This window comes from Gopherus evgoodei, chromosome 8 (genome assembly GCF_007399415.2).
Source record: "Gopherus evgoodei ecotype Sinaloan lineage chromosome 8, rGopEvg1_v1.p, whole genome shotgun sequence".
NCBI lineage: Eukaryota > Metazoa > Chordata > Testudines > Testudinidae > Gopherus > Gopherus evgoodei.
Window position 1 is genome coordinate 78,552,395 of NC_044329.1, and position 27,629 is coordinate 78,580,023.

A 27,629-nucleotide genomic window follows, 5' to 3' on the forward strand; every position below is an offset into this window, starting at 1 on the left:
AGATTTAGAAGAGAGTTGGTCAGTTTTTAAAAAAGATTTGTGTGCTCAGTGCCCTAGCAAGGGCTTTTTCTTCCACCCTGTGGCTTCTAATAACTTACACGGAGAACTGCACAGTTTCTCCAAGACTCATTTAGGAGTCAGGTTGGAGAATGGGACATGTGACTTCTGTCAGCCAGAAAAATGAACAAATGGTGCAGCAGAGATTTCAGGTTTATTGAGTAATGACAGATGAACCTGCCTAACATGGATATCACACTGTAAGGTTGTGCCAGTTTCCCCAGCAAAATGCTACTGCTAGTACTCCCCCAATGCTAGTATGCTTACTATCCTTGATTAGCCAGGTATGGGGTGTGGTTAGCACACCCACCCTGACCACCTGCTGGCATCCACCAGGAGGTGTTGAAGTAGAATACACTGTTTCTTTCTGAGGCAGTGCCACTGGCTGCTTCTAAATGTGCCCCCCTAGGCCCTCCTGGGCCCATCTGTCCCTCATACACAGAATGGCTCAGGGAACCTCCACTTAGCAGCTACACCTCTGCACCGCCTTTCCGGAAAAAATGCCAGGATTTGGCTACCTTATAGTCCTAGAATCATAGAAGTCTGGGACTAAAATGGACATCATCAGGCAGGAATTACTAAACCTAGACCATCCCTGACAGTGTTTGTCCAACTTAAAAATCTATAGTGATGGGGATTCCACAACCTCCCTTGGAAAACTATTCCAGAGCTTAACTACCCTTATAGTTAGACTGTTTCTCCTAATAGCTAACCTAGATCTTAGTTAATGCAAATTAAGCCCATTACTTCTTGTCCTACCTTCAGTGGACATGGAGAACAATTGTTCACAGTCTGCTTTATAACAACCCCTAACATATTTGAAGATTTCTCAAGTCCCCCTCAATCTTCTTTTCTCAAGACTAAATTTGTCCAGTTTTTCAAACTTTCCTCATAGGTCATGTTTTCTAAGCCTCTTTAGAAAAGTAATAATCACACTTCTCTAGCCCTTATTTTTTTGAAAGCCCAGCGCAATCTAACTAATCTAGTACCTTTTCTCCTTCTACCATAGATAATGGCTTTCATCTAATAGCAAAAGTGTGTGTTGACTGAAGTACTTCCCTTATATGTACCCTAGTTTAGTAGGAAATCTTAGCTGCTGTAATTAGCCTAGCAAACTTAATTAAAACCTCTGCTTCCATAATGGAACATTAAAAGACCTGTAGCAAATGTGGCTGGAGATGCTTCTTTCTGATGGCTACATTGTGCTTCACTCAGTTTGACTCTTTCAAAGTGCTATGGATTCTCTTTTAATCTTGCTTTTCCCCCCTGTCAGCATCGGACTAATTTAGATGCAACCTGAAATGACAACCTGTTCTCTGCCTGTGCTGCTGGGACTGAATGATTGCCATCTGTTTGGAATTGGCTATATACTATTGGTACCATAGAATTCTAAAGTATTACGACAGATTTGCATACAGAGAGGGCCTGATTAAAGCCTGCGCACTATAGATTTGTGTGTAGGACACAAGCTTCTGAAGTCTGTTTACATCAGAATCTCAGCTTTCATTTAAAAAATAAAGTTTGTAGCCCTCAGAATTGCGAAGGAACACTAAATATTGACCAGGTGTAACTGAGGTAGTGATGTCTGCAGGTACGTCGACACTACCCGCCAGATAGGCGGGTAGAGGTCGATCTATCGGAGATCGATTTCTCGTGTCTCATCTAGATGCAATAAATCGATCCCGGAATGTGCTCCCGTCGATTCCAGAACTCCTCCAGGGCGAGAGGCGGAAGCAGAGTCGACGGGGGAGCCGTAGCCGTTGATCCTGCACCGTGAGGATGGGAGCTAAGTCGAGCTAAGATACGTCAACTTCAGCTACACTATTCTCATAGCTGAAGTTGTGTATCTCAGATTGATCCTCCCCGCCCCCCAGGTGTAGACCAGGCCTGCTTGTCTGCAGAAAGCCTGGAACAATAGCTGTGAGAGGAGAAACTGTCTCATTCATATCAATGGGCTATTAACTCCCAGCCCTAATGCTCTGGTGGCACACACTAGCTCCGCTCAAGTAGGGAACTATGTATGGCAGGAGGAGATGAGCAGTGGGTCTGATCCATTCACCCAAGCAGATTAACCTTGGCCTCTCCATGAGGCCCTGTGCCAACACTACTGTCCCTCTGGGAGGGAATGGGGATGGTCCAGGGGGGCAAAGCCACTGGGAACCCAGTGTCATGGTGTAACTAGAGCTCCATATTGACTCAATTCAGTTCTGCAGACAGAGGTTGGCATTTAGATGCTATGGTGATAGAAAGGCAGATTAGATTAGAAATTTGTCAGCATATGAACATTAAAACAATACTCATTAGATAATATGAACATTATTAAGATTAATACAGATTAATAGTTGTTATAGCTGTGCAAATTGCAAATAATCATCCTGTATTTGAAAGGCAAGGACTAATGCAGCGTGGAGGGAAAATAGAGGGCTTTTTTGTATGAATTATTGTCAGACATGGAGCACTCACATAGTCCTTTCCAAATTCAGAATGCTTTGTGTACATTAATTCATCCTCACAACAGCCCCGTGGAGTGAAGAAACAGCACTGTTAACAGTATTTTACAGATGAGGAAAGCGAGACAAAGAGGTTAAGTATCTTGGCCACAGCGCATTAGTGTCAGAGCAAAGATCAAGCCACAAGACCACTCCGTGCTTTTGTTGATGTGTGGGGATCTGCTTTTGGTAGAGTGCTAGATCAGATCTGTTGTGGGATTGGCTTTCTTCTCTAGAAGAAAATCTCCTTATGATGCTGCTTGTTTTCTGTTGTTTTTTAAAAAACAGATCAAAGAATTAGTCCTTATTTCTTGACCATAATTCTTATTTGTTTTCATATACTTGGCTCACTAAAGGAAAGCACTTCTAAGTTCTGCACAAAACCTCCTTGTGTGTAATGTACTCAGCATGTTTCTGTTTAACAGGGATATTTTTAAATGACTTTATATTAGTGTTCTAGCTGCACAGCGAGTTAGAGTAACACTACGAATGAATCAAACTCTTCATTTCCTTAAATAAGTTAACTTCCTGGCTCAGTGTGAGAACTTTTGCGCTTGACAGGTTGCTAGGATACTAGAGGTCTCTGAAGAGATGAGGAGGAAGATGGGAGTGAGATCAGGTTTGGAGCTCATTACATTGCCCTATGGACACCAACTGCGCTTGGATATAATTGAAAGGTATACATTCTTGTTACATTGTGCTTCACTCCTGGGACACTTGGCTAGAGTATCAGTCTATAGTTGGTATTGGTGTGTCTTATATCTCCAGATAGAAACACCCTCCTTCCCCAATAAACACTTTACAGTATTCTTGTATACTATGTTGAAATCCACTGAGGGGTAATTTTGTTGGGACATGGAGATATTGTACAGCTTTGTGCTTAGGAGGACTCCTGGAGATCATCAGGCAGCTCCATGGAGGGAATCCTTGAAGGGAAAAAACAGCTGTTAAGGGTCTGATTCTGGTAGGGGAACCTGAGCCTGCCCTCTGCTCCAGGTTCCAGCTCTGGGGCCCTCTCTTCAGCAGCCAAGGTCTGCCCTGTCCTATTCTTTGCTGCTTTTCCCCTGAGCCTTTCCTAGCCCTCTGGCTTTCCCCCTTCCCTGAGTTTACCAGCCCAAACTCCCTCCTCCCAGGGAGTAACTGCAGGCTACCTATCTCTTTGCCCCAACCACATCTCCCTTCTCCCAGGCAGAGACTACAAACTACTTGCCTTTGCTGCTCTCCGCTCCTGGGCTTAATACAGGCACCACCTGTTCCTGTCCAGCAGAACCTCTTCTCATTAATCCCTGGCTCTTCTGCTAGGTACAGCTGAAGTGGCTAATTGGCTTATCTAGCCACCTTACCCCTTCAGGCCCTGTGTGGGGTGGACACCCCATTGCAGATGTGCAGTAACATAGGGGCAGATCTGTTACCCTGAAGCCTCCAATCTATAGTCGGTCTATATCACATAAGCATACTATTGTCACTGAGCTCCATGTAACAGCAGCATTGTCAGTAGCAAACATTTAATCCTGCCTAGGGACATTGAGGTCTTTTAAGTATTGCCTTTGTTATTTGATCACATCTTAGCATTTCAGTAGTTTACTCTAGACATCACTGACTTGCTTCTCTCTAGACACAACACTATGGCAATTGGAATAGCTGTGGATATTTTGGGCTGCACAGGAAACGTAGAAGAGAGGGCTGCAACATTAAACAGGATCATCCAGGTAGCAGTGGAATTGAAGGACTCCCTGGGGGATTTGTATGCATTCTCTGCTGTCATGAAAGCACTTGAAATGCCACAGGTAAAATAATGTTCCCATTATGGTATTCAAAGAGTTTAATTTTCGTTAGTTAATTTTTTTCAACATTTTAAAGCCATTAGACAAGTGCTTAGAGATGACAGGAATGGGCATTATAGAATGCCCATCCCCATGTAGACAGACAGATGGTCATAAGAGCTAAGATATGTTTAGCCATTATGAACTTACAAAGCTTTTAATTGTAACAATCTCATTTTCTTCTAATGCTGGCATTGAAGGGAACTTTGCTTTATAGAATAAAGGTCTGTTTATTTTAAAGCAAAGCGGGTATGATAGCATCAAGACATTTCTTCTGTACTATTAAAAAAAATTTGTTATGAAACAAACAACTATTTTTTGCAGTTACAGAAATTTGCCTCTTTTGAATATATCTTTATTATGCTCTTTGGTGAAAGCTTTTTGTATGATCCTGCAGGGTATAGATGACCTTTTGGGATTAACACTTTGATGAGAGAATGTTGAGCAACCAGCAGTAAAAAAGAGAAATGCTAAATACCAAAAGAATGGATGTTATCTGAATTCAGCTAGTAACATTTATCTAAACAAAATTCTCCACTCCCACATGCCAGTTGGGAGACAGTTCTCATATCTAATCTTGAATAACAGCTTTAGAAACACGGAGTACTTAGAATAGCTGGTCTGTAAATAAAGAAATGTGCATTTTTTGTGTGCAAATGGACATGGTACAGCAATTATTTGTCAATCCTGTAAAAAAAATTGGACGTTTCCCCCCCTGACATTAAAACTAAGTTTAGGGCCCTTTTAAAATCACTCATCAGAGAAACATGCTGTTACTGCATCAGCTGTATGTTTGTCTGAAAGTTTACTACAACACAAGGAAAGTGATACAGTAGTTGCAAGGAGAGATTGCCAGGTGTGGCACCAGGAATGCTGCCTTAATTTTTGAGTGAGAGGATTTTGTTAGCTGTATCTTGGCCTGTGGTGATTTGAAACTTGTCCTAGATGACCATAAAGGCCATTCATGGGAACAGAACATTGGGTTGTGGCTTTTCCTCAAGGAACATACAATTATTTTGCTTACATACTAGGAGGTTTTATTCAGTGGTATTAAATTGTATCAAGGTATTATTACTTATTAATGTCAGCATCCAGTGGAAGAGGCAAATCGTTGCATAAGCTTAAACAAACGATGGTATCATATTATTATGATTCAGACCAATCCAAATTAACACTCTGGTGTCTGCCAGAAGCAGCATAGTTGCTTTACATAAGAATAGTTGCAAAATGAAAATAGGACTCTCTCTGTTGCATTGAACAGATCGCAAGGTTAGAACAAACATGGATCACTTTACGGCACCACTACACCCAAACTGCCATTACATATGAAAAGCAGTTGAAGCCATTCAGCAAAGCTCTGCATGAAGGAAGAGGTGAGTGTGTAGCATGAGGGATTGCAGGCAGACTTGTGTGACACTGGCCTTCACCACTTTTGTTTTCATTAAGGGAACTGCACTAAGGCCTTTACTGCAAATGACAGATTTTCAGTCTGAATTGCCTTTAACTTGCTTCCCCTCTAAAATAATGGACTAGACAGGAATAGGCATAGTCCTACCCCCACAAGTTTGTGAATGCCTTAAACTCCCATAGCACAGAAGAGGTAGGCTGTACGTCTGCCTTAGAAAAGCCCGGTGAGCATAGTAGATCAGTACAGAAGGGGCATTTCACTCATTCTGGTGGCTATGTGTCATCATGCGCTGAAGTGACACTGCATCATTGTGACGGAACACAGCACAGAGATGAATAAATCAGAGGAGTCCACATCTGCAAGTAAGTCCATAGCTAGCCAAACAAGAGTGGATGTGTGCATGTGTGCAGTGTGTATAACATCTCTGTGCTCCCAGCATCTTCCCTCCCCACACCCACTATGGAGTGCGAGAAGGGCAGGGGAACTGACAGGGCCCTTCTGCTTCTGCAAATCTGTGAAGAGCCTCCCTTTCCCCCTGCAAAGGAGGAAGAGCTGTGGCATGGCAGACTCTTATGAGGGTATGTCTACACTGCCATCAGAAGTGAGACTGCAGCCTCTGCAGACACACCCAAGCTAGTTCTACAAGCCCACTGGGGACCCAGGATATATATGAGAGCAGCCAGCCTGTTGTCACCTGCAGCTTCACTGCTATTGCCAGTCAAGGTGCCTAGATCAAAGCTAGCTCAGGTATGTCTATAGGAGCCGTAGTCGCACTTCTGATTGCAATGTAGCCGTACCCTTACTCACTCTGCATCCTGGAGGGGAGAGGGAAGCAGCAGTGGAAACCAATCTTCATGCAGAAGGAAGGAGGCGGATCAGGGTCTCCCACCTGAGCTAATTCTTCTGCCCTGTCAGGTCATGTTGTGCTGCTGCTTCTACTTGTGGGAAGGCTCAGAGCCCCATAAACTCCTAGCCAGGTGTAGCTGCGGCTGCTCCCACTTCAGACTCATGCCTGCTGCATCCATGTTCCAATAGGAGCAGGAGCTGAATGCCTGGGTTGTAAATCCTGTCTGCATCAGGACTTTGGTGGCTGTGCATGTGCTCACAGGCAGTGTACTTTAATAGCATAAACTTAAGATCTTCAGGATAAGGTGGCAGCTGAGTGGGGTTTTGAAGATCTGAATTTTAAACATAAGTGTCTAAAGTGGCACTGATGCACTAGTACTCCTTGTTGTTTAAATTCCTCTGTGGAACTAGCCTTCAATCCCTAATACTTCCGCAGAGAACACAGATTCAGTTTTGCAGCATTACAGTAGATTCTAGATTTATCAGGATATTAAATGGAAGCTGGGGGGCAGGGATGAATAGTGAGGATGCTAATTTGAAGGATTACTAAAGCATATTATGGAAGGGAAGAATACTCAAAACAAATCCTACTTGTAACTGGTTTAGGGAAGAATGTTGTACTATAATTCACTTTTACATGAGCAGGATTTAAGATTGTGACTGGCTGTGTTGCATCTCTTCCAGAGACCATCTGTGCTCCACAAAAAAACATAACTGTGCCCCTGCTGATGCCCTCGGTTACCTTGATGGAGCGACAGGTTGTCATTTTTGATGGGATGGACCTGTGGGAAAACACCGATCAAAGTTGTGAAATAATGCTCAAGCATTTAGCCACAGCTCGTTTTATAGCACAAAATGCTGACATGTACAGAATGACTGCGGAGAGGATACTGGAAGGTAGGGCCACTGGCAGGAGTAAAATCTTGCTGCACGTTTCGCCAATACAATATTTCTCAGAGTGAACAGAATGTGCGAGGTGTGTTGTTAAAGTAATGAAGAGAGACTGCATATTCTCCCAAGAGTCCAGGCTCTTATTAGTAACTGAAATAACAGCTTAGAAAATCTGGTACAGGCTTTTTCTACAGCAATTGGCAAATATGAGAAAGCTAAAAAGTAAACGGGGAGATTGACCAGAAATTTACCTTTGTTCCCTCAACTGGATTAGTCTGAGGGCATGATGCTACAGCTAGTGTGTGCAACTCTCAGCAGATGCCCTACAGAAGGAAACACACTGTATGAAAAGGAGTATTTCCTTGTTAAACCTATGGCTCCATGGCTTCTTATTGCCTTTTGTTAGTGTATCAGTCTCTGTAGTAGCGATTACATTCTCTCTAAATTCCTTTTGTATCTGACTCTCCCTTTACTGAAGGTTTGTCACTAGCTCATAACCCATCTTCTGTATGAACTCTTGTTGTACAGTACTGTGAATATCTTTGAGGAGGTCTCCACTTAAATCGACTAGGAATTGCTGCAAGAAATACATTCTTCTCTCCCTCACAAGGCTGAGATTTTCCTAAATCAAAGTCTCTTCCAGGCCACCATAGCAGAATACACTCTATAGGCTGGCTCTAGTTAGACTGTATGCTGTATTTACCCAGTTAGCAGCATGGTGATACAATTGCACTATACACTTTTTTGCTAAGCACATTTATCTGTCAAGTCAGAGCCATTGTGACCTTTTAAATAAATATACACATACATTAGCCAAGAGGACTCTGGACATATGTTGATAAGGAGCTGAGGACCATTTACAACCATTCATATAATTTAAGACTGGTCAAGGTGGTTCAGTAGGTGGTAGTCTGCCTTCTGACTCAGGAAGCAAAGTCCCGGCATGGTTTTCAGGGATTCTGTACTTCTGGAAGTACCATAAAACTGAGAGCCTTGCATTAAAGAGCCCATAGAACTTTTCAAAATAAGTATCCATTAACCCCACCAATCTGACTAAATTCCAGCTCAAGTGATTGCATTTTGCCTGCAAAAAATTCTGCCTCCACTTGTGTGTTGGCAATAATTACGACCAATATTTAATCACACTAAACAGCTGGTGCAGGGAAATTAAAAATATTGATATTATAAAGTTATTACAGGCAAATATATACTCTGAGAGCTCTACATTTTTCAGGAGTTGCCATTACACCATCCCGTCTTTGTCGATTTTTAAGGTCAGAAGGGACCATTATGATCTCCAAGTCTGACCTTTTATGCAATAGCAAGAGCCAAAGTTTTCCTCGCTTCTCAGTATATCCTGTGCTAATGATCTTTAATTAAACCAGAGTCATCTACGTGTCCCCACAGCATAGTCTAGGGAAGTGCTTTTTAGTATTTACCCAGCTTTTTAATATCTGCAAATATTTATTTGGGAGATAAAGCCAATCGCATAAAAAGAACCCAACATTTTAGCATAGATGTACTTTGGAAAAGTACAATAAACTTAGAACCCCCCCCCCCCCCGGCCCATTGCCAAGTAAAAGCTGATTTGATAGTTAGACAAGGGGGGGTGAGGTATTATCTTTTATTGGACCAATTTCAAGAGAGAGAGACAAGCTTTTGAGCCACTGAGTTCTTCAGGTCATACAAAGTTATGCATTTTCTGTTTTCCTCATTAGGTTTTCAGCCAGATGATGAGATGAGTGAGATCTTCAAGACAGAATTTCAAATGAGATTGTTATGGGGCAGCAAAGGAGCACAAGTTAATCAGAGAGAGCGATATGAGAAATTCAACCAGATTTTAACTGCACTCTCCCGAAAATTAGAACCTCCTCCAGTGAAACAGGTAGAGCAATGAAATATCAAATGGACCGTTAAGATTAACTACTTCGTTTGCCATTTAATTAAAAGAAATTGCCAATTTGTCACTGTACAAGCCTCTAGCGTTCACAGAATCTTTAGGACTTGTAAATTGCACAATGCACATTTATGAATTGTTTTAAAACTACTGATTTCTAAATGAAATTATTTATTAATATGCAGCTATGTCATTTTAATAATTTCTTATATCGGGGGGGGGGGCATGCTAGTCTGGATCTGTAAAAGCAGCAGAGAGTCCTGTGGCACTTTGTAGACTAACAGACATTTTGGCGCATGAGCTTTGCATCCACTTCATCGGATGCAACACTCACGAAAGCTCATGCGCCAAAATGTCTGTTAGTCTACAAGGTGCCACAGGACTCTTTTAATAATTTCTTGAACAGTCAAATTTAAGATAGTCTGCATAATGTATTCTGATTTACAAAAGTGTCTATTGATGTCTACTAGTCATTACTATTGGTGTTTTAATGTTATCAGTAATGACACAGTGTACTGTAAAAAAAAAAAGGTATTTTAGAAAATCAGTTGTATGATATTCCTTAAGTGAATATGAACCTGTACATAGCTGTGAATTAAAATATCTTTGTGAAATATTATACAGTGGATCATTGTACACTATAATCACAGGAAATAAGGTGATTTTATACTGTCCCGGGGGGATTAGACTCCAGTGGAACTGGTGGGGTAGAAAATTAACTAGTTGATTGGTGAAAGAATATTTCAAACTGTACCCTAATGTACACAAAACACACGAGCTGATACCACTTGTCTCCCAGGACATTGTAATGCACAAGTTACTATTCAAAAGTCCAGAGTAACTTCTAAATACTAGAGTGTTCTGGGTTGTTGTTCAGGCTCCAATACAAACTATGCCATGTGCATTGGAAATGAATCTGGGGTGGGGGGGATGAGAAGAACAAATAGCTAAGCAATCAAGATAATTAAAATGTCTTCAACTTCACCATCAGCTAGAGGTTTGCAACTATATCTCAGGTTTTCTATAGCAAAAAGGAGGAAACAGAGGTTAGTAAGTAGTAGCTAGATTAATGTATCAATCTTTGCGGTCAGATTATACAATTCCTCTTGATTCTATACAGCACTCTAAGTGTGGTGTTGGAAGTTCAAGGAATTAGTTCATGGAGATAAGCTCACCTGTAATAAGTCATCAGCACTGGATGGTATTTTATGAAATAGTTGAGCCACAACTGCACCTATGTTGAAAATTTGCTAATGAGTTTATCAATTAAAAAAAAGTTAAGAAAAACCTTAGAAAGGGCTTACTCAGAAGCCTCATCTAAGAGTAACATACCTCTGGTATATTTTATAGCAATATCTATAATCAGCTTCTACAAGAAAAACCATCTCTAGTGCTTTAGGATTATTTCAGGAAGTTCAAATAGTAGATAAAAGTGAGAGTCTAATTTAATTTACTTGGATTTTTATAAGGCTCCCCGTAAGAGATTAGGAAAAATAAATAATCACAGTCTCAGTGACAAAGTCATGATGCCGATTAAAATCTCTTACACTGAACTAGAAATGTCTCATTGAAGTGTGGAGTTGCTGTTTGGTTATTTCTCAGTTACACAAATCCCTGCTCTCAAGTTAGCTAGGAGATCTTGTAGTTAAGTATGCAAATCCCCAAATAATTGGGGGGTGGGCGAGAGTACACATGGGGACTAAGGAGGAGAAGCAAACTTCCATGTAGTAACCTCAGTTATTAGTCAGTAATCACTCCTGTGCTGCTCCAGGGCCACACTTAAATACAGTATAAGCAAAGCTCAATGTTGTTTTGGACCTCACACTGAGTCACAGACAGACCCTCTCCTCCACTGAGACCAGAGCCCACTACCTGGCATACTAACTTACTTTCTGTAGCAGGTGGAGACAGTTAATGACCTTTTTGGCCTTTTAGAGGTCTGGCTTTTGGTCCTATCATTTAAGGAAACAATAATGATAATGAATTACTGTAGTGTGAGGTAGGCATTAATATGACTATTGTGGATGGCTAGCTAGAAGTGCACTAATGTCTCAATGAGTATAACAACTTAAAAATCCCTCCTGGGGATGGGGAGCTCACCTGGCACAGATTTTAATCTGGCCCATCAAATGGCAAACTTGTATTTTAATCAGCTGGGAGGGCTTGACATAGACACATTTAAAAAAAAATGGAACAAGCTTATGGTCAAGACAGGTTTGATATTGGCACCATAAACTCATTATATACACACACGGTGTTTCTTGTGATACGTAACTTTCATATACAAATTGTTGTATAAATAAAATTATAGCCACAATAAACATGTTTAGAGGCTATATATATATATTTCAGCAACTCAGAGCCAGATTTTGCCACTTTTGTTCCTCTCACTGCAACACAGACCAAGTAAGTAAGGGTGACAGAATGTGGCCCTCTATCAACATATCAGTATAAAAAATGTGATAGATGTACAGGGATGGTTTTGTAACAGAAGACAAAAAGGAAGCTAGCTTGACCATGAAAAGTTTTTATTCCATTAAAATATTCTCAACAGAGAACACTATTTTTAAACAAAGCATTTAACATTTAAGAAATCACATGTGCACAAAGAGATTAAAAATTACTGGAAAATGTAAGATTAAGACAATTCATGTTCAAAATTTCAGAATGAGTTAGAACTAGCTGTGCAAGTACAAATTTTCCCTCTATATTTAATAACCCTCATACAGGTTGCACTATCCCTCAAGAAAGTGATTTGCCTCCAACGGAAGCAAATTCTGCTTTTGGAAAAACAAACAGTAGCATGAAAAGAACAGTTAGTTCTTTACCAGGAAGTGTTACCAGTGACCTGTGAGGCTTCTAGCCAAGAAAACAGCTCACATTTCCAAAATAAAAAAGCATTTTTAAAAAAAACAACAAAAAACTACATTATGTAGTTTGTCAGTATTGAGTAATGTCACCTTATATAAATAACCCTGTATACAATATCCAAAAATCTAAACGAGTTTAATAGCCCCCAAATGTAATACACTAGGTCAGCTGTGTAATAGTGGTATACATAAAGGAATACACTTCCACACAAGAAATCACTCAGATTTAGTATTACTGGTAGTACAATTTCTAACAACACTGAATTTTCATTTACCAAAACAAACAAATGAAAAAAAAGGAATCCAGCACTGCTGTGTCCAAGTATTGCTTCAAACCCTGTGAAAGAGCCAATTTTATCTCATTCCCCAAACAGCAAGTGGTTGGGCTTATGAAGCTTTAAATGATACAAATCTCCCTCCCTCTACTCTAGTGTTCACCACTGAATCAGATCAGATTTATTTTATTAATAGAATCACAAATGGGAGAAAAGACACCATAAGCAATAGGGGCACTGCAGCCAGCTATATTTACACGTATAAACATATCCAAATGTCAATTGTTTACAAGTAAAAGTGCACATAGATCATTACAAAGTATCACTCAAATTTCAACTGGTCCATACAATGAAGCATCACCTAAAAACAGACTACCACTGGAGCCTCATAACCCAAAATTAAAAAACAATCAAAGTTTCCATACAGTTTTTTAGACATCTTTAGTTTCAATGCATAAAATTTATGATGCACCATGTATTATGTTAAGGTAAAGCTCTAGAAAACAAACACCTACCCTGCCTACCTCAGCAGCTGCTACACTTTGGAATGAGTTACAGGTGGTCATACTGAGCTGAGACACAAAGCCCTTTGTGGGATACTGTAGTGGTAGGATTGGCAATCAACAGATTTAGGCACTCTCTAGTTTTAAGGCAGCATTTGAATGGCAAGCAGTTGACTTCTAAAAACAGTCATTTGTCTTGTTGTGGTGAATCTCTTTGTTGTTATGCCAGGTTTTCAGTGCTCACAATAGGTTACTGAAGTGCTGAAGATGAACCACAGTTCTTGGAGATCCTGTGACTACATCAGGGGCTAGAGCTGAGATATAGTCTTTTCCCCAAATCAACATAAATACATAAAGGTTTACATCAGTTATAATGCCAAGAAAACTGGAATGTAATGATGGTTGCATTGGAATAGTTATAGCAGCAAACATGGACACTGGGATGAAAACTTTAGTGCTGGAAATATTTAAACAAAGTGGTTTTGCTACAAATGCAAAATAAAATAAGAAGCAATGGAGATAATAAAGTGTTATGTAGCGGTGTCTGACAATTTTAGACATGCAGGAGGAGGTTAGGGCGAGCATGAAGGTGGCACTGGCAGATGTGGACAAATGACGTGGTTCTGACTGCCAATTAAAATGGGGTAGAAAAAGAAGACAGCTGAGACAGCCAAACTGTAATACAAACTGATGAATAGTTTGTATGTCTTTTAGGAAAATGAGACTGAAGTATTTAAAATCTAGTTGCCTTTCTATTCTGCCATAATGGAGTTCTCTTTTGCTTCAGAAATTTAAGAATTTGTAACAATTCAGAACATATGTATGGAAATGCCAAGAATGTTAGTGAACAAATGTATGTCTGCATGCATTCATGCAACTTGCTTTTCCCTCTTTTTGCTGGGCCTCCCAGCCTAATGCCCTCCCCCAAAAGCAGCTGCATGTAACCTCCTTCAACATCTCGCCCATTTTCTCAGAAACCCGCTTCAGGAACCTGCAGTCCAAGAGGAAAAAGAAAAGAACAGAGTTACTGAAAGCCTCTGGAAAACAGAAGCCTTCTCAATTCTAATCAGCCATCCTAAATGGCATAGAATAGCTGTTCTATTTAATCCCTGAACAATTAACCATATCTGATCGCAAGCAAAAGCCCTTTCAAACTTATTATCAATATACATTCCAGAACAGCTATTTGTCCAGTAATCAAGTAGTACAATGTACCTTCCTATCCTTTATTATTTAAAATTAGGTTGAGGAAAATGGTTGTAGATCTAATGTTTGAATTTTAACCTACAAGTGATGAAATGTAAAGCCTCTAGCTATGGTACAAGATCCTTTACACTGGGAATGTAAAACATTTACTAGAACTCAGAAAAAGAGACTAAGAGCTTTTCAAGAATGGAAAGGAGAATGGGAATTCAGAAAGACACATTTTATGTTTTACCATATAGTAACATCAAAAACATTTCCAAGCCAATGTAGTATCAAATAGACAACATTCTAGGGTCATAGCCACTGGCAGGAGACTAAAACGGTAGGTCATCATACAGTACTTTATCTTTAATGGACCATCTTGAGTGGATTATGCTTTTTTAAACCTTTGAGAATAGGAGAATATCTTCCTTTTTATGGTGTGAAAGCTGCTAATATATTTACGAAGAAAGGACAATTATGAACACTTTCAGTAACTGAGCTCAGTCAGTTGTAAAGTGGTTTGTTTGTTTATTTATTTATTTATTTATTTATAGAGTTTTAAGTATATGGTAGTTAGAGTTGCTGATGCAGGAACAATAGAGCCTGAAGAGGTTTTCAGAAATTGCAATTTGGAACAGGGGTTATTTTCAAGTACATTGTTGTACCGACAGAATTTTTTAAAAATTACTTTCTGAATCAAGTGAATATTAAAAACGGATTTAAAAATAGTAGTATAAAAACAAGATTATCTGATCAGTGGAGCAGATCCAATGAATTATAAAATGAAAACACTAAAGGATCTCAGAGAGATAAATGCAGAAATAAGACAAATGTTGCAAAGCAATTAAATTAAATTAAAACATTTTCTTACTTTTAGTACTAACATCTCTGGGGAAAAAAAAATTTCTAGCCAAGCTCACATGGTGAACAACAGACCACACAAATGCCTTCAGATATCCTAACACCTTCTATGAAATTGTGTGATTCAGTATTTTCCCTATGGAATGTAGAGTAGTAAGCTGCTAGCTTAGTTGTTATATATAGGTTACTGCACCTTTACTGTTTTTCTCTAGAGTTACATCTATGTATGATGTTGGCACATAGCCTTCCTCTCCATTCTGTCTTCGAGCTCTTGTCCATCCATCTCCTTTGTCTTCCTCGATAACGTACAAAACCTCCCCTTCTTTCATTGCCAGAGTGCCTTCATTGTGACCTGGGAAAACAGACAAAAAAGTGTCTCACAGCTCAGACACAATTTAAAAGTAAGCTTTATATAAACAGGAAGTACTGATAATCTATGGAAGGGAACATATGGACAAACATAGGCTTGAAGACAAAAATCTGGTCTCATGTTGTAAAGCTGAATATATGCCAGAAGCTGTTTTTCTATTATTTGTGTTACATCAATATAAAAATACTATTCTGCCAGTGAGTTAAATTGATCTATGGAATACTTCTCATGACCTTAAATGCAGCTGCTAATATTTTTTTAAAACAAAATAATCTATCAGTTTTTTGTTCTGTTTTTTAAAATCAAATAAACACAATACACAGAGTTAACCCTACCATCAAAAGGATAAATTGCTTTGCAGTGTCCTATAGCTGGTAAGGGATCATCATCTTCAAATTCATCATCAAATTCATTATGGTGGGCATGCTGTTGTGGTGGACCTCGAACTTCCTGGTTTGCGTCATCCGTGTAGCTTCCCTCAGGGCTATAATGCAATGAATAGAGTAAGGACTCTGTATATTTCTCAAAAACCACCCACACAACTTTAAAAGTTACATTTCCATATCCAAAAAAATATCTGAACCCTAGTGCAACTCAGAAAAGGCTGTTCAAAGTTGTTCTAGGCTATCTGTGTGAACACATGAGGAAAACAGGTTGGCAATATTTAATTACGGATTAAGTATTAATGCATGTTGTTTTCTGAAGGAGCAGAGCTGTTTTTTAAAGGCTTGCACTGAGCTCTGCTTCTAGAACAGCCCAAATTTAACATTTAACTAGGAAGATACAGCAATGGGGATGATCTGATAGAGGAGCAAAATGTGGAAAAAATCTACCTGAGATGCTTGGGAAGTTATAGAAGTCAACAGGGGACATTAATTGAAAGAGTGACCCTTCAGTGATGTCATATACCGTTTTCACCTTGAATTACCTGACTAGTCTGTGTATGCATGTGTTTTAATGGAAAATTATTTTACTGAAGTGGCAAGAATGAAAAGAAGTAAAACCTAGAACCTTATGGCCAAAAGAGGCCATTTGAAGGACATACATAGTGAATCTGGGAATGTGGGAGAAGGAGAGGTGGGTATCACCCACACTTAGATGCCAGATAGACATGGTAGGAGTAGCTTTGAAAAATAAAAAAATCTACTGAGAATTCCAGTAAAGCTTCAATGTAGGTATTGTTAAAATAGTGACCTCTCTCTTCCCTGTGTTACAAGGTGGTTGATGTCACTGCTGTGCCTTCTGTCTCCTCTTGCTGCTACTTTACCTTCAACTTCAGAGAGCCAGGCCTTATGGGGAAAAAAGTCAGAAAACGTCTGGGGTCAATATTACCAGAGAAGTCTCAACCAACAGATGTTATATATCAGCAAATGTACTATTTCAAATACACTTAATGGTGTAGAATTTAGGTGCCAATATACATCCAGATATCTGCTAAATTCCAAATCATCATGCAAAGTTTCCTATTTACTTGGCTTGATGCACAAAGCTATCATCTCAGTTTCATACTCAGCAGTGGTGTTAAGAAAACGGTAAAAGCTGACATCTGGAACCATTTAACATGAATCACTTAAAAATAAATTTGTAGAAAATAATTTACATTAAATTACTCAGTGCATATCATCTCAGTCTACCTACATCAACATACTAGGGGGAAGGATGCTCCATGGAAAACTGAATCAGGCTAACTTCTTCAAACAGAGAAATTTTCTAGTTCCTATGTTTGTGACGTACAGGGAACACCAGCATACTCCTATTTCAATACACTTGCCAAGGAAGAATTTAATAGCTTTTAACCTCATTCTTGTGTATTTCCATTCGAAGACGATCCATGTTGCTCATAGTTTCAGCTAATTTTGGCTGCAAACTGCCTGGATCCCCCATCTGTGGATTCTTCTCATAAACATCTTTCATTTTGATGAGTGCATCCCTGTAGTGTGGTATATGAATGCCCAGGAATTATTACAAGTGGCAGTTACATTACAAGACGTTTTGTCTTTAACAGTCCAATAAATATTAAAACAATGTTTGTACAGCACCTAGCACAGTGGGTTCCTGGTCCATCATTAGGGCTTCTAGGTTCTACAGTAATACAAATAATAACCACCACCATCGTAGACACAGAGGATGAATATAAAAATTCTCTCTTTCCTGCCCCAAGAGAAGCTACCGTCTCCCTCCTCAGTTCTGTCCCCTCCACTCTCTCAATAATACAAGGCCCTCATTTCCTTAGCCTCTCCCCAAGGGCAAAGCCCAGTATCCTGTCTTCCCTCCCACTGTGCTTATGCCCCCCCGCCTGCACTCCCTCTGCAAAGCCATACACAGTTCAAATACTGGGTCTTTCCACCCATCTTCAATCTCATTATAATTCACCTCTGATGCCTGGTTCCTGGCATATGGTCATTTCTTAACGATTAATGCCCACGTTTTCTAATGTATTCACTAGTTTTAGATGCCCAGCTTGACAGACTTAAGGTCTGATTTTTAGAGCTGTTGAGCATTCACAACTCTAGATATAGTATTTGTAATGTATAATATAAAAACGGATAATCGGTTGCTAAAACAACAAAGTTGATAACGATGGAGCACATATACTTTAAAAGTGGACAGACCAACAATTGACATACTACTAAGAGCAGTTTAACTTTTGAAAACTCTGGCTTATAAAAAGAAACCTAGAGAGATATGGTCAAAGGTAAGGGTGACCAAAAAATGGACTAAGCTGTGAAGGACACACTTACTTTTGGTCTGTTTCTTTCTGTAGTTCTCTGTTGAGTTCATCAATTCTCTGCTGCAGTTTCTTACGTCTTTGTTCTGGAGGCAGATGACTAAAATCTTCTAGAGCGGGACCCTGCAACAAAGATAAATACTATTAAACACTGGAAAATTCTGTCTATAGCTATTTCTACTGACAATCCACACACAGTTTTCTCTGACATGAGGTAGCAGGATGAACCTTCTTAGCAACTATGCTATACACACAGCTATATCAAGCATACACCTAATCCGATTACATATGATCTTACTGTCATGCCCCTTGTTCTTCACTCTGTCCCCTCCCTACTGTTTTGTTCTGTCACATCATGTGACAAGTTTGATTATAGGCATTTAAAAAGACATGATCTCTCTCTCAGCATATGCCCTGAAGTGCCTAGTGCACTTTTCGGCACGTCAAAAAAATAATCAAACAAGAAGTCTTAATAAAATCGTTACTGGATACATATCACAAGAGTGATACATGAATAGGGAATAAACTGACTTAGAATACACACTAGCAGAAAATAAATCAAAATTAATAACCATCTCAGCTAAGCTGTGAGGAAATTTAGACTTAGTTTCTTTGTTTTATAGTACAGACCAGGGATCAACAACCTTTAGTACATGGCCCATCAGGGAAATCCGCTCGCTGGCCAGGACAGTTTGTTTACTTGCAGCGTCCGCAGGTTCGGTCAACTGCAGCTCCCACTGGCCACAGTTTGCCGTTCCAGGCCAATGGGGGCTGCAGGAAGCAGTGTGGGCCAAGGAATGTATTGGCCGCTGCTTCCTGCAGCCCCCATTGGCCTGGAACAGCAAACCCCAGCCAGTGGGAGCTGTGATCAGCTGAACCTGCGGACACTGCAGGTAAACAAACTGTCCCGGTCGGCCAGTGGATTATCTTCACGGGCTGCGTGCTAAAGGTTGCCGATCTCTGGTATAGACCATGCAAATTAATTTGCCAATGGCAGATCTGGTAAACTTGCAAGTCAGCAAAATTTGTAACCCCTACGTACTTTTAATGTACAGTAATGCCAGTTCAAAGCATTCTTCATAATATTACAACAATCACTTAATGAACAGGAGCAATATTAGAATAAAACCAAAAAAATTTGTTCATATTGTCTAAATTCTATTAACTTTGGTGAACTACACCCCATCATCAGTATTTCCAAAATTATCTAAATATACACTTCTGTAAAATAAAGTTTAGTTGCTGTAAGTTGCTTTGCAGATACAACCACGCCTACAGCCTAATACCTGTCCCACTGAAGTCAACAGAAATGCTAATAGTTTCTTCAATAGCTGGGTTAGGTCCATAATAAATAATTTATGGCTCTATAAACAATTACACAGGAAAACTGAACCACAGGTCCTCCTAGTTCAGCCCTTGCAATCAAAGCCAATTTAGTAAGTTAACAGACAGCATGAAATATTGTACCAAATAATAATTACAACTGAAATCCAGAAAGCAATAGGTGTATATGGTTTGCAATCTGCCTAGAGTGTCTGTTTTCCACTTTACTGCCAAAAGAAAAGAATACAATCGTGGTATTCATCCCAAATCCCTTACTGATATATTTCCCTTGAAGAATTTGGTCAATAATGCCTGAAAGCATACTTGAGAAGAAATAGTAACTACAGTTAGTAAATCGTATCGCAATCATGAATTTTTACATACAATTATGTAATCTTTAAGTCCCGCTTTTTTTACTATCAACATGAGCTAAGTGAGAGTGAAATGGAGTTTTTACAACAGATGCACTAGTAACATCAAAAAAGACGGTTACTAACCTTTGTAACTGTTGTTCTTCAAGATGTGTTGCTCATATCCATTCCAGTTAGGTGTGTGTGCGCCACGTGCACGTTTGTCGGAAGATTTTTACCCTAGCAACACTCGGTGGGTCGGCTGGGCGCCCACTGGAGTGGCGCCGCCATGGCGCTGCCATGGCGCTGGATATACACCCCTGCCGACCCACCCGCCCCTCAGTTCCTTCTTGCTGGCTACTCCGACAGTGGGGAAGGAGGGCGGGTTTGGAATGGATATGAGCAACACATCTCGAAGAACAACAGTTACAAAGGTGAGTAACCGTCTTTTCTTCTTCGACTGCTTGCTCATATCCATTCCAGTTAGGTGATTCCCAAGCCTTACCTAGGCGGTGGGGTCGGAGTGAGATGTGGCAGAGTGCAAAACTGCTGAGCCAAAGGCTGCGTCATCTCTGGACTGTTGAACCAGAGCATAATGCAAAGCGAAGGTGTGGACCGAGGACCAAGTAGCTGTGCGACATATCTCCTGGATAGGTACACGAGCCAGGAAGGTGGCAGATGAAGCCTGAGCTCTGGTAGAATGCGCAGTGATGTGGCTTGGGAAAATATGAGCCAAATCATAACAAGTGCGGATGCACGCCGTCACCCAAGATGAGATCCTCTGAGAGGAAACAGGTAGGCCTTTCATTCGGTCTGCTACTGTGACAAAGAGTTGGGGCATTTTACGAAATGGTTTTGTCCGCTCAATATAAAATGTGAGCACTCTACGGACATCCAGGGAGTGCAATTGTTGCTCCCGTCGCGTTGAGTGTGGCTTCGGGAAGAAGACCGGGAGAAAGATGTCCTGGTTAACATGAAAGGCCAAAACCACCTTAGGGAGGAATGCCGGGCGTGGTCGCAACTGCACCTTGTCCTTGTGGAACACAGTGTACGGCGAATCCACCGTAAGAGCCCTAAGCTCGGAGACTCGTCTGGCCGATGTAATGGCTACGAGGAAAGCTGTCTTCCAAGGCAGGTATAGTAGCGAGAAGGTTGCTAACGGCTCGAATGGGGGAGACATAAGTCTGGTTAAAACCAGGTTGAGGTCCCAGGTCAGGGTTGGGCGGCGTACTTGAGGGTATAAGCACTCCAAGCCCTTGAGGAACCTTGAGACCATAGGGTGTGAGAACATGGAACGAACACCTTTGCCTGGGTGGAAGTTAGAGATGGCTGCCAAGTGTACCCTCAGTGATGATACTGCTAGGCCCTGCTGTTTGAGAGACCAGAGGTAGTCCAAAATAGAGGGGATCGAGACCTCAGTGGGAGTAAGATTAAGAGTTTTGCACCAGCAGGAGAAACGCTTCCACTTGGCCAGATACGTTGACCGGATGGAAGGCTTCCTGCTACCCAGGAGAACTTGTCGTACTGATTCAAAGCAATGTTAACTCTGACTGGTTTAGCCATGCAGCAGCCACGCCATGAGGTGAAGAGCCTGCAGGTCTGGGTGGCGAAGCCTGCCGTGGTCCTGAGTTATGAGGTCTGGGTGGAGTGGCAGGGTAATTGGGTTGGCTATCGACAGGTTGAGTAACGTGGTGTACCAGTGCTGCCTGGGCCATGCTGGAGCGATCATGATGCGCGCTCTGTCCCTGCGGAGTTTCAGCAGGACCTTGTGAACCAGTGGGAACGGTGGGAAGGCATAAAGGAGCTGGCTCTTCCATGGCATCAGGAAAGCGTCCGAGATCGATCCCGGGGAGAGACCTTGGAAGGAGCAGAACATCTGGCATTGCCTGTTCTCGCAGGAAGCGAACAGGTCTATGTGGGGAAATCCCCACTTCTGGAAAACAGAATGCATAACGTCCGGGTGGATCGACCACTCGTGAGACAAGAAAGACCTGCTGAGTCGATCCGCCAGATTGTTCCGAACGCCTGGGAGAAAGGACGCAACCAGATCTATGGAGTGGGCTATGCAAAAGTCCCAGAGTTGGATGGCTTCCTGACAAAGAGGGGAGGACCGTGTCCCTCCCTGTTTGTTTACGTAGTACATGGCCGTTGTGTTGTCTGTAAACACTGAGACACAACGGCCTCGCAACTGTTGCTGGAACGCCTGGCACGCCAGACGGACTGTTGTCAGTTCTCGGACATTTATGTGTAATGCCAGTTCCTGACATGACCAAAAGCCTTGAGTACGAAGGTGACCGAGGTGAGCACCCCAGCTGAGAGATGACGCGTCCGTCGTCAGGAACATTGAGGGTTGGGGCGGATGGAACGGCATCCCTGCACACACCAGGGAGGGAGTTAGCCACCATTCTAAGGAGCCCAGGTGCTCGGGGGAATGGTGACTATCATGTCTATTCGGTCCCTGCCCAGGCGGTATACTGTGTTCAGCCAAACTAGGAGAGGACGGAGGCGGAGCCTGGCGTGTTTGGTTACAAAAGTGCAGGCAGTCATGTGACCCAGGAGACAGACACAAGTGTGAGCTGAGGTCGTCGGGAAATTCTGTAGACCTCGGATGATTGTTGCCATTGCCTGAAACCGAGGCTGTGATAAGCAGGCTCTGGCTAGATCGGAGTCCAGGATAGCCCCTATGAAGTCTAACTTCTGCGTGGGAACCAGAGTGGATTTTTCTATATTGATCATCAGGCCTAGACGTGTGAATAGGTCCTTGACAATGCCCACATGCTGAGTGACTTGTGTCTCGGAGGCCCTTCGGATGAGCCAATCGTCCAGATACGGAAAAACGCGTATCCGACGTTGGCGGAGGTAGGCGGCGACTACGGCCATACACTTTGTAAATACCCTTGGGGCTGTAGAAAGGCCAAACGGCAGGACCGTAAACTGGAAGTGCTGACGGTTGGCTACAAAGCGAAGGTATCTCCTGTGCGGAGGAAAGATGGTGATGTGAAAGAACACATCCTTCATATCGAGGGCGGCATACCAGTCTCCAGGATCCAAAGATGGGATAATGGTCCCCAGGGACACCATGTGGAACTTCAACTTTATCATAAACTGGTTGAGTTCTCGCAGGTCTAGGATAGGTCTGAGACCTCCCTTCGAATTGGGGATTAGGAAATAATGGGAGTAAAACCCCTTGCCCCTTTCGTCCATCGGTACCTCCTTTATAGTTCCTATGGCAAGGAGCGTCTGCACCTCTTGTAAGAGGAATTGCTCGTGAGAGGGGTCCCTGAAGAGGGACAGGGTTAGAGGGTGGGGTTGAAATAAACTGGAGGTGGTACCCATACTCCACCATGCGTAGGACCCAGCGATCTGAAGTTAACTGGGACCACGCCGGGAGGAAGTAGGAGAGACGGTTGGAGAAGGGAGGAGAGGGATCCTGGCCTGTAACTGGTACGCCGCCCAGGGGCGCACCTTCAAAAGTTCGTCTTTGGTCCCGGTGGTGGTAACGAGGGACCTTGATTTTGGCCCCCTTGGGGTCCTGACGGTAGTCTGCGACCACCTCGGCCGCGCCGCTTGCCAAAGTCCTGTCTTCGTCTAGGCACAGAGTATGGGCGGTGAGGCTGGGGACGGAAAGGCCTGCGTTGGGTCACCGGCGTATGCATGTGCATTATGACCCTGTTGTCCTTCAGGCTTTGCAGCCTGGGGACAGTCTTTTCCGAGAAGAGGCCTTTACCATCAAATGGCAAGTCCTGAATGGTATACTGCAGCTCCTGTGGGAGGTTTGAAACCTGAAGCCATGAGATGCGCCTCATGGCAACACCCGAGGCCAGAGTCCTGGCTGCTGAGTCTGCTGCATCCAACGAGGCCTGGAGGGAAGTTCTGGCCACCTTTTTCCCTTCCTCCAAGAGGGCAGTGAACTCTTGGCAGGAGTCTTGAGGGAGAAGCTCCGTAAACTTACCCACTGCCACCGAGGTGTTATAATTATAGCGGCTAAGCAAGGCTTGTTGATTTGCCACCCGGAGCTGTAGGGCCCCTGCCGAGTACACCCTGCGGCCGAGTAGGTCCATTCGCCTAGCCTCCTTCGATTTCGGGGCTGGCGCCTGCTGGCCATGGCGTTCCCTCTCATTAACGGACTGGACGACTAGTGAGCAGGGAGGAGGATGGACATACAAGTACTCGTACCCTTTAGAGGGCACCATATATTTACACTTGACTCCCCTGGCCGCAGGGGGGATAGAGGCTGGGGACTGCCACATAGTATCGGCATTCGCCTGGATGGTCTGAATAAACGGTAGGGCCACTCTGGTGGGGGCATCCGCTGATAGAATGTCCACTACCGGGTCCTCTACCTCCGGGAACTCCTCCACCTGGAGGTTCATATTGAGTGCTACCCTCCTTAGGAGGTCTTGATGGGCTCTCAGGTCGATTGGAGGAGGGCCCGAGGAGGATGTTCCTGCCACCGCCTCATCTGGAGAAGAGGAAGAGGAGATGCCGGTGACAAGCGGGTCCTGTGTGGCCTGTTGCTCCTGGGCGACCTCCTACTCCAGTGGAACCTGGGAGTCCGGTGCGTGAACTGGGGCTTCCTCCGCAGCAGTCGGAGGGGGACGGCTAACCGTTGCCTCTGGCACTCGGTACTCTGATGAGACAGAGCGGGACGGAACTACTGGTACGCCTTGGGCCTGGTGGTACGCCCAAGGTGTCCAGAAAGACCACTGATGGGGTCCTTGGTCTCTTGGAAGACTTTGGTGGGCACATCAGAATCGCGGTCCTGAGCATAAGAGCTGTCCATGTGGGATGACACTGATGCGTGTCCGGATGGCCATGGAGGTGCTGAAAAGCCCTGGGCAAAGTCTCTGTCTCTAGCGGACCATGCTCTACCCGGCACTGGGGACCAGTACCGGGAGGCATACCGGTACCGGGAACAAGATCGGGACCTGCGACTGGAGCGGTGCCGGGAGGTCGACCGAGATCTCGAGGCTCGACGTCTGGAGCGGCTACAGGAGTCACGGTGCCTGGAGCTGGAACGGTGCCGAGAGTAGCAGGCCGGCGAACGGGATACCGACCGGTGTCACAAGTGCGACCGGTACCAAGAAGGAGAATGGTACCAGGACTGCGAGCGGTGTTGGGAGCAGGAGTGCCGACAGGACCTGGAACGTCTGCGGGACCGTGATCGTGAACGGTGCCGCTCTGCTATGCTGACAGAGAATGGTCTTATCAAGGTAGGTTTGCCAATAGACTGTATTACCCGCACCGGCGGTGCCGGGGGTTGAGGCAGCGTTGACTCTGTCATGGCAATCAGATCCCTCGCCGTTGAGAATGTCTCCGGCGTGGATGGAATAGTAAGCTCAAGCACGGCTCGCACCGGGGAGCTGACAGGTACCGGACTCGACGGCTCTTGTGGGACCAGAATCAACGGTGCTGACGTCATCGGTGCTGGGGCAGGTGTCAGTGCTGGGCGATCCAACTTAGACAAGCTCTCTGGCTGCAGTGCAGGTGGCACAGAAGCAGTAGGAGTCTTAGGCTTTCTCGACCTTGGGGAGAGGGAGCGGTGCCGAGTCGACTTCGGTGCCGGCGACGGCCAGTGCCGAGAGGCCTTGGCAGTACCGGCATGGTCCGGTGCCGAGGAGGCGCTTCTGCCCGATTGACCAACGCTCGGTGCCGAAGGCGGAGGGGTAAGAGCCGCCTCCATGAGGAGCTGCTTTAGCCGAAAGTCCTGCTCCTTTTTTGTTCTCGGCTTAAAAGCCTTGCAAATGCGACACTTTTCTGTCAAGTGAGATTCCCCGAGGCACTTAAGGCAAGAGTCGTGTGGATCTCCTATTGGCATCTGCTATGACAGGCCTAGCACGGTTTGACACCCGGTGAACCGGGCAAGGGCCCCGGCACTGGGTGCGGGGAAGGGGCTAAGCCCCGAACCCCTCTTAACTATACACTAACTATGAACAATAAAAATTAACTATAACTATATAACTTTGAACTATATACACAACAAAATAACTAGAGAACTACGAGTAGCTAGGGAGGTGGAGGTCAGTAAAACTGCACTCCACTGTTCCAACGACCGACACGGGCGGTAAGAAGGAACTGAGGGGCGGTTGGGTCGGCAGGGGTATATATCTGGCACCATGGCGGCACCACTCCAGGGGTCGCCCAGCCGACCCACCGAGTGTTGCTAGGGTAAAAATCTTCCGACGAACGTGCACGCGGCACGCACACACCTAACTGGAATGGATATGAGCAAGCACTCGAAGAAGAACTGTGGATTATAGAAACTACCCTGAATCAAAGCTACAGAAGCATTGTCAACTTTTTCATTGTATTCCCCAAAATAGTATGGATTATGGGCACTATGAGTTCCCTCACTTCAGAATATTGCAGGAATAAGCCCCTATATGTCCTCTCAATTAAGTGTGCGTGGGTATTTATACATATGAATTTTAAGAGGTTGTTGCCAAAAGCCCACACCTGAGCGACAGATATGCATGAGAGAGAGAGAGAGAGACAGAGAGAATGCGTTTGGGGAGAGGAGAAAAAAAAGTTCAAGCCTTACAGTTAATAATATCAGTTGATAAAAATGCTGCATCCTTCATGTGCTAGTTATTTAGAGAGTTGTTTGTTTTAAACACTGGAAAAGAATCTGGCATTAAAGACAATCTGAAAAGGGGAGAATTTAACAAGCAGTGCGTTTCTCCCAACTGTCAGGATTTTGAGTTAAATGGGCATTCATTGACCCAACACCAGCCCACACCAAGTTTTAAACAATGTGTCTAAAAATTTCTTCCCTTCTCAACTGCATGGTTTTCAGTCCCTTGTCACTTGTGTTATCATCATTCCACTACTACTTCAGTCATTCAGTACAACCAGGAAAATCACGATCCGATATTTCTAATGTAAAAAACACAGCCACCACCATATTGCTTTCTTTACGCATCATAAAGAAACAAGAAAGGACAAACTTTCCTCCTGCCTCTCTCACCCACCCCCAGCCGCCTTTTTACATCAGTGGTACCTTATAGTAAAATTAGAAGAACAGGATTCTTATTGTGAATATCATTTATTCACTCCAGGAAACTAAATGCCGATAGGTGTGTGTTGGAATTTTTCATTCAAATTGAGAGCTTTGGCAGTACAAGTGGAAAGAGATGTACTTTTCCTTCAACCACTAAAATTAAGTCCAAAAGACCTTTATTATTCTTATTATCTTTCCCTTTTTATACAACTTGCACAATCTTTTCATATAACTATTCTGCAAAGTTTTAACAGCTTTTCTATCAATCCCTGGTAAACCATGAAATATATTTTCGTTATGACCAACACATGAAATTTGTCCACCTTCACTCTAAGTCATACATAAGTTGCATCCAGATCACATGTCCAATTAGCTCACACTGAACATGGATGATTAAAACGAAAGGCCATGTATGCAAGGTGAAAAATCTGAAAATGTATTTCAGCCCCTGATTCAAAGCAATTATGATATGGAAACAATTTCAAAAGATTATTTTCATGCTATTTTATCAGAAGTACAGCAGACAGATCAGCACACAGGCTTACCATCTTCACCGACCACTGAACAGTTCATTTGAAAACAGAAAGAAACGGGAAATTATTTACATGCAATCATCATTTAGGAAGTGAAGGTTTATTCCTAAAAATATATCTTTAAAATATTTAAAGTAAAATTTTACAAACTCAAAATTAAATGATGCACTTCACTATCAGCAAAAAAACAGCAAAATACAAGTTTGAAGTGCACCTA

At 42.9% G+C, this 27,629-nt stretch overlaps 2 protein-coding genes across 7 annotated transcripts in view; one reads left to right on the forward strand and one right to left on the reverse strand.

Moving 5' to 3' along the window:
* Positions 1 to 9,661, forward strand: part of BCAR3 (BCAR3 adaptor protein, NSP family member) — a 130,241-nt gene extending 120,580 nt beyond the window's left edge. For all 4 annotated transcript variants that reach the window (XM_030573728.1, XM_030573725.1, XM_030573727.1 and 1 more), the window contains 5 exons: positions 3,108 to 3,223; positions 4,162 to 4,333; positions 5,631 to 5,742; positions 7,308 to 7,520; positions 9,233 to 9,661. In XM_030573728.1, the coding sequence (XP_030429588.1) occupies positions 3,108 to 3,223; positions 4,162 to 4,333; positions 5,631 to 5,742; positions 7,308 to 7,520; positions 9,233 to 9,411 (792 nt within the window). In that variant the 3' untranslated portion in view covers positions 9,412 to 9,661. The remainder of the gene's footprint in view (positions 1 to 3,107; positions 3,224 to 4,161; positions 4,334 to 5,630; positions 5,743 to 7,307; positions 7,521 to 9,232) is intronic.
* A 2,670-nt stretch (positions 9,662 to 12,331) lies between these two features.
* FNBP1L (formin binding protein 1 like) overlaps positions 12,332 to 27,629 on the reverse strand; it is a 120,074-nt gene continuing 104,776 nt past the window's right edge. Inside the window, exons 11-17 of one of the 3 annotated variants that reach the window (XM_030571877.1) lie at positions 27,425 to 27,439; positions 18,220 to 18,329; positions 17,276 to 17,408; positions 16,673 to 16,767; positions 15,814 to 15,962; positions 15,302 to 15,460; positions 12,332 to 14,050 (exon numbers count right to left, since the gene is read on the reverse strand). In XM_030571877.1, coding sequence (XP_030427737.1) covers positions 14,043 to 14,050; positions 15,302 to 15,460; positions 15,814 to 15,962; positions 16,673 to 16,767; positions 17,276 to 17,408; positions 18,220 to 18,329; positions 27,425 to 27,439 — 669 coding nt within the window. In that variant the 3' untranslated portion in view covers positions 12,332 to 14,042. Of the gene's footprint in view, positions 14,051 to 14,751; positions 15,461 to 15,813; positions 15,963 to 16,672; positions 16,768 to 17,275; positions 17,409 to 18,219; positions 18,330 to 27,424; positions 27,440 to 27,629 lie in introns of those variants that run through there. The other 2 variants (XM_030571876.1, XM_030571878.1) reach the window with 2 other exon arrangements.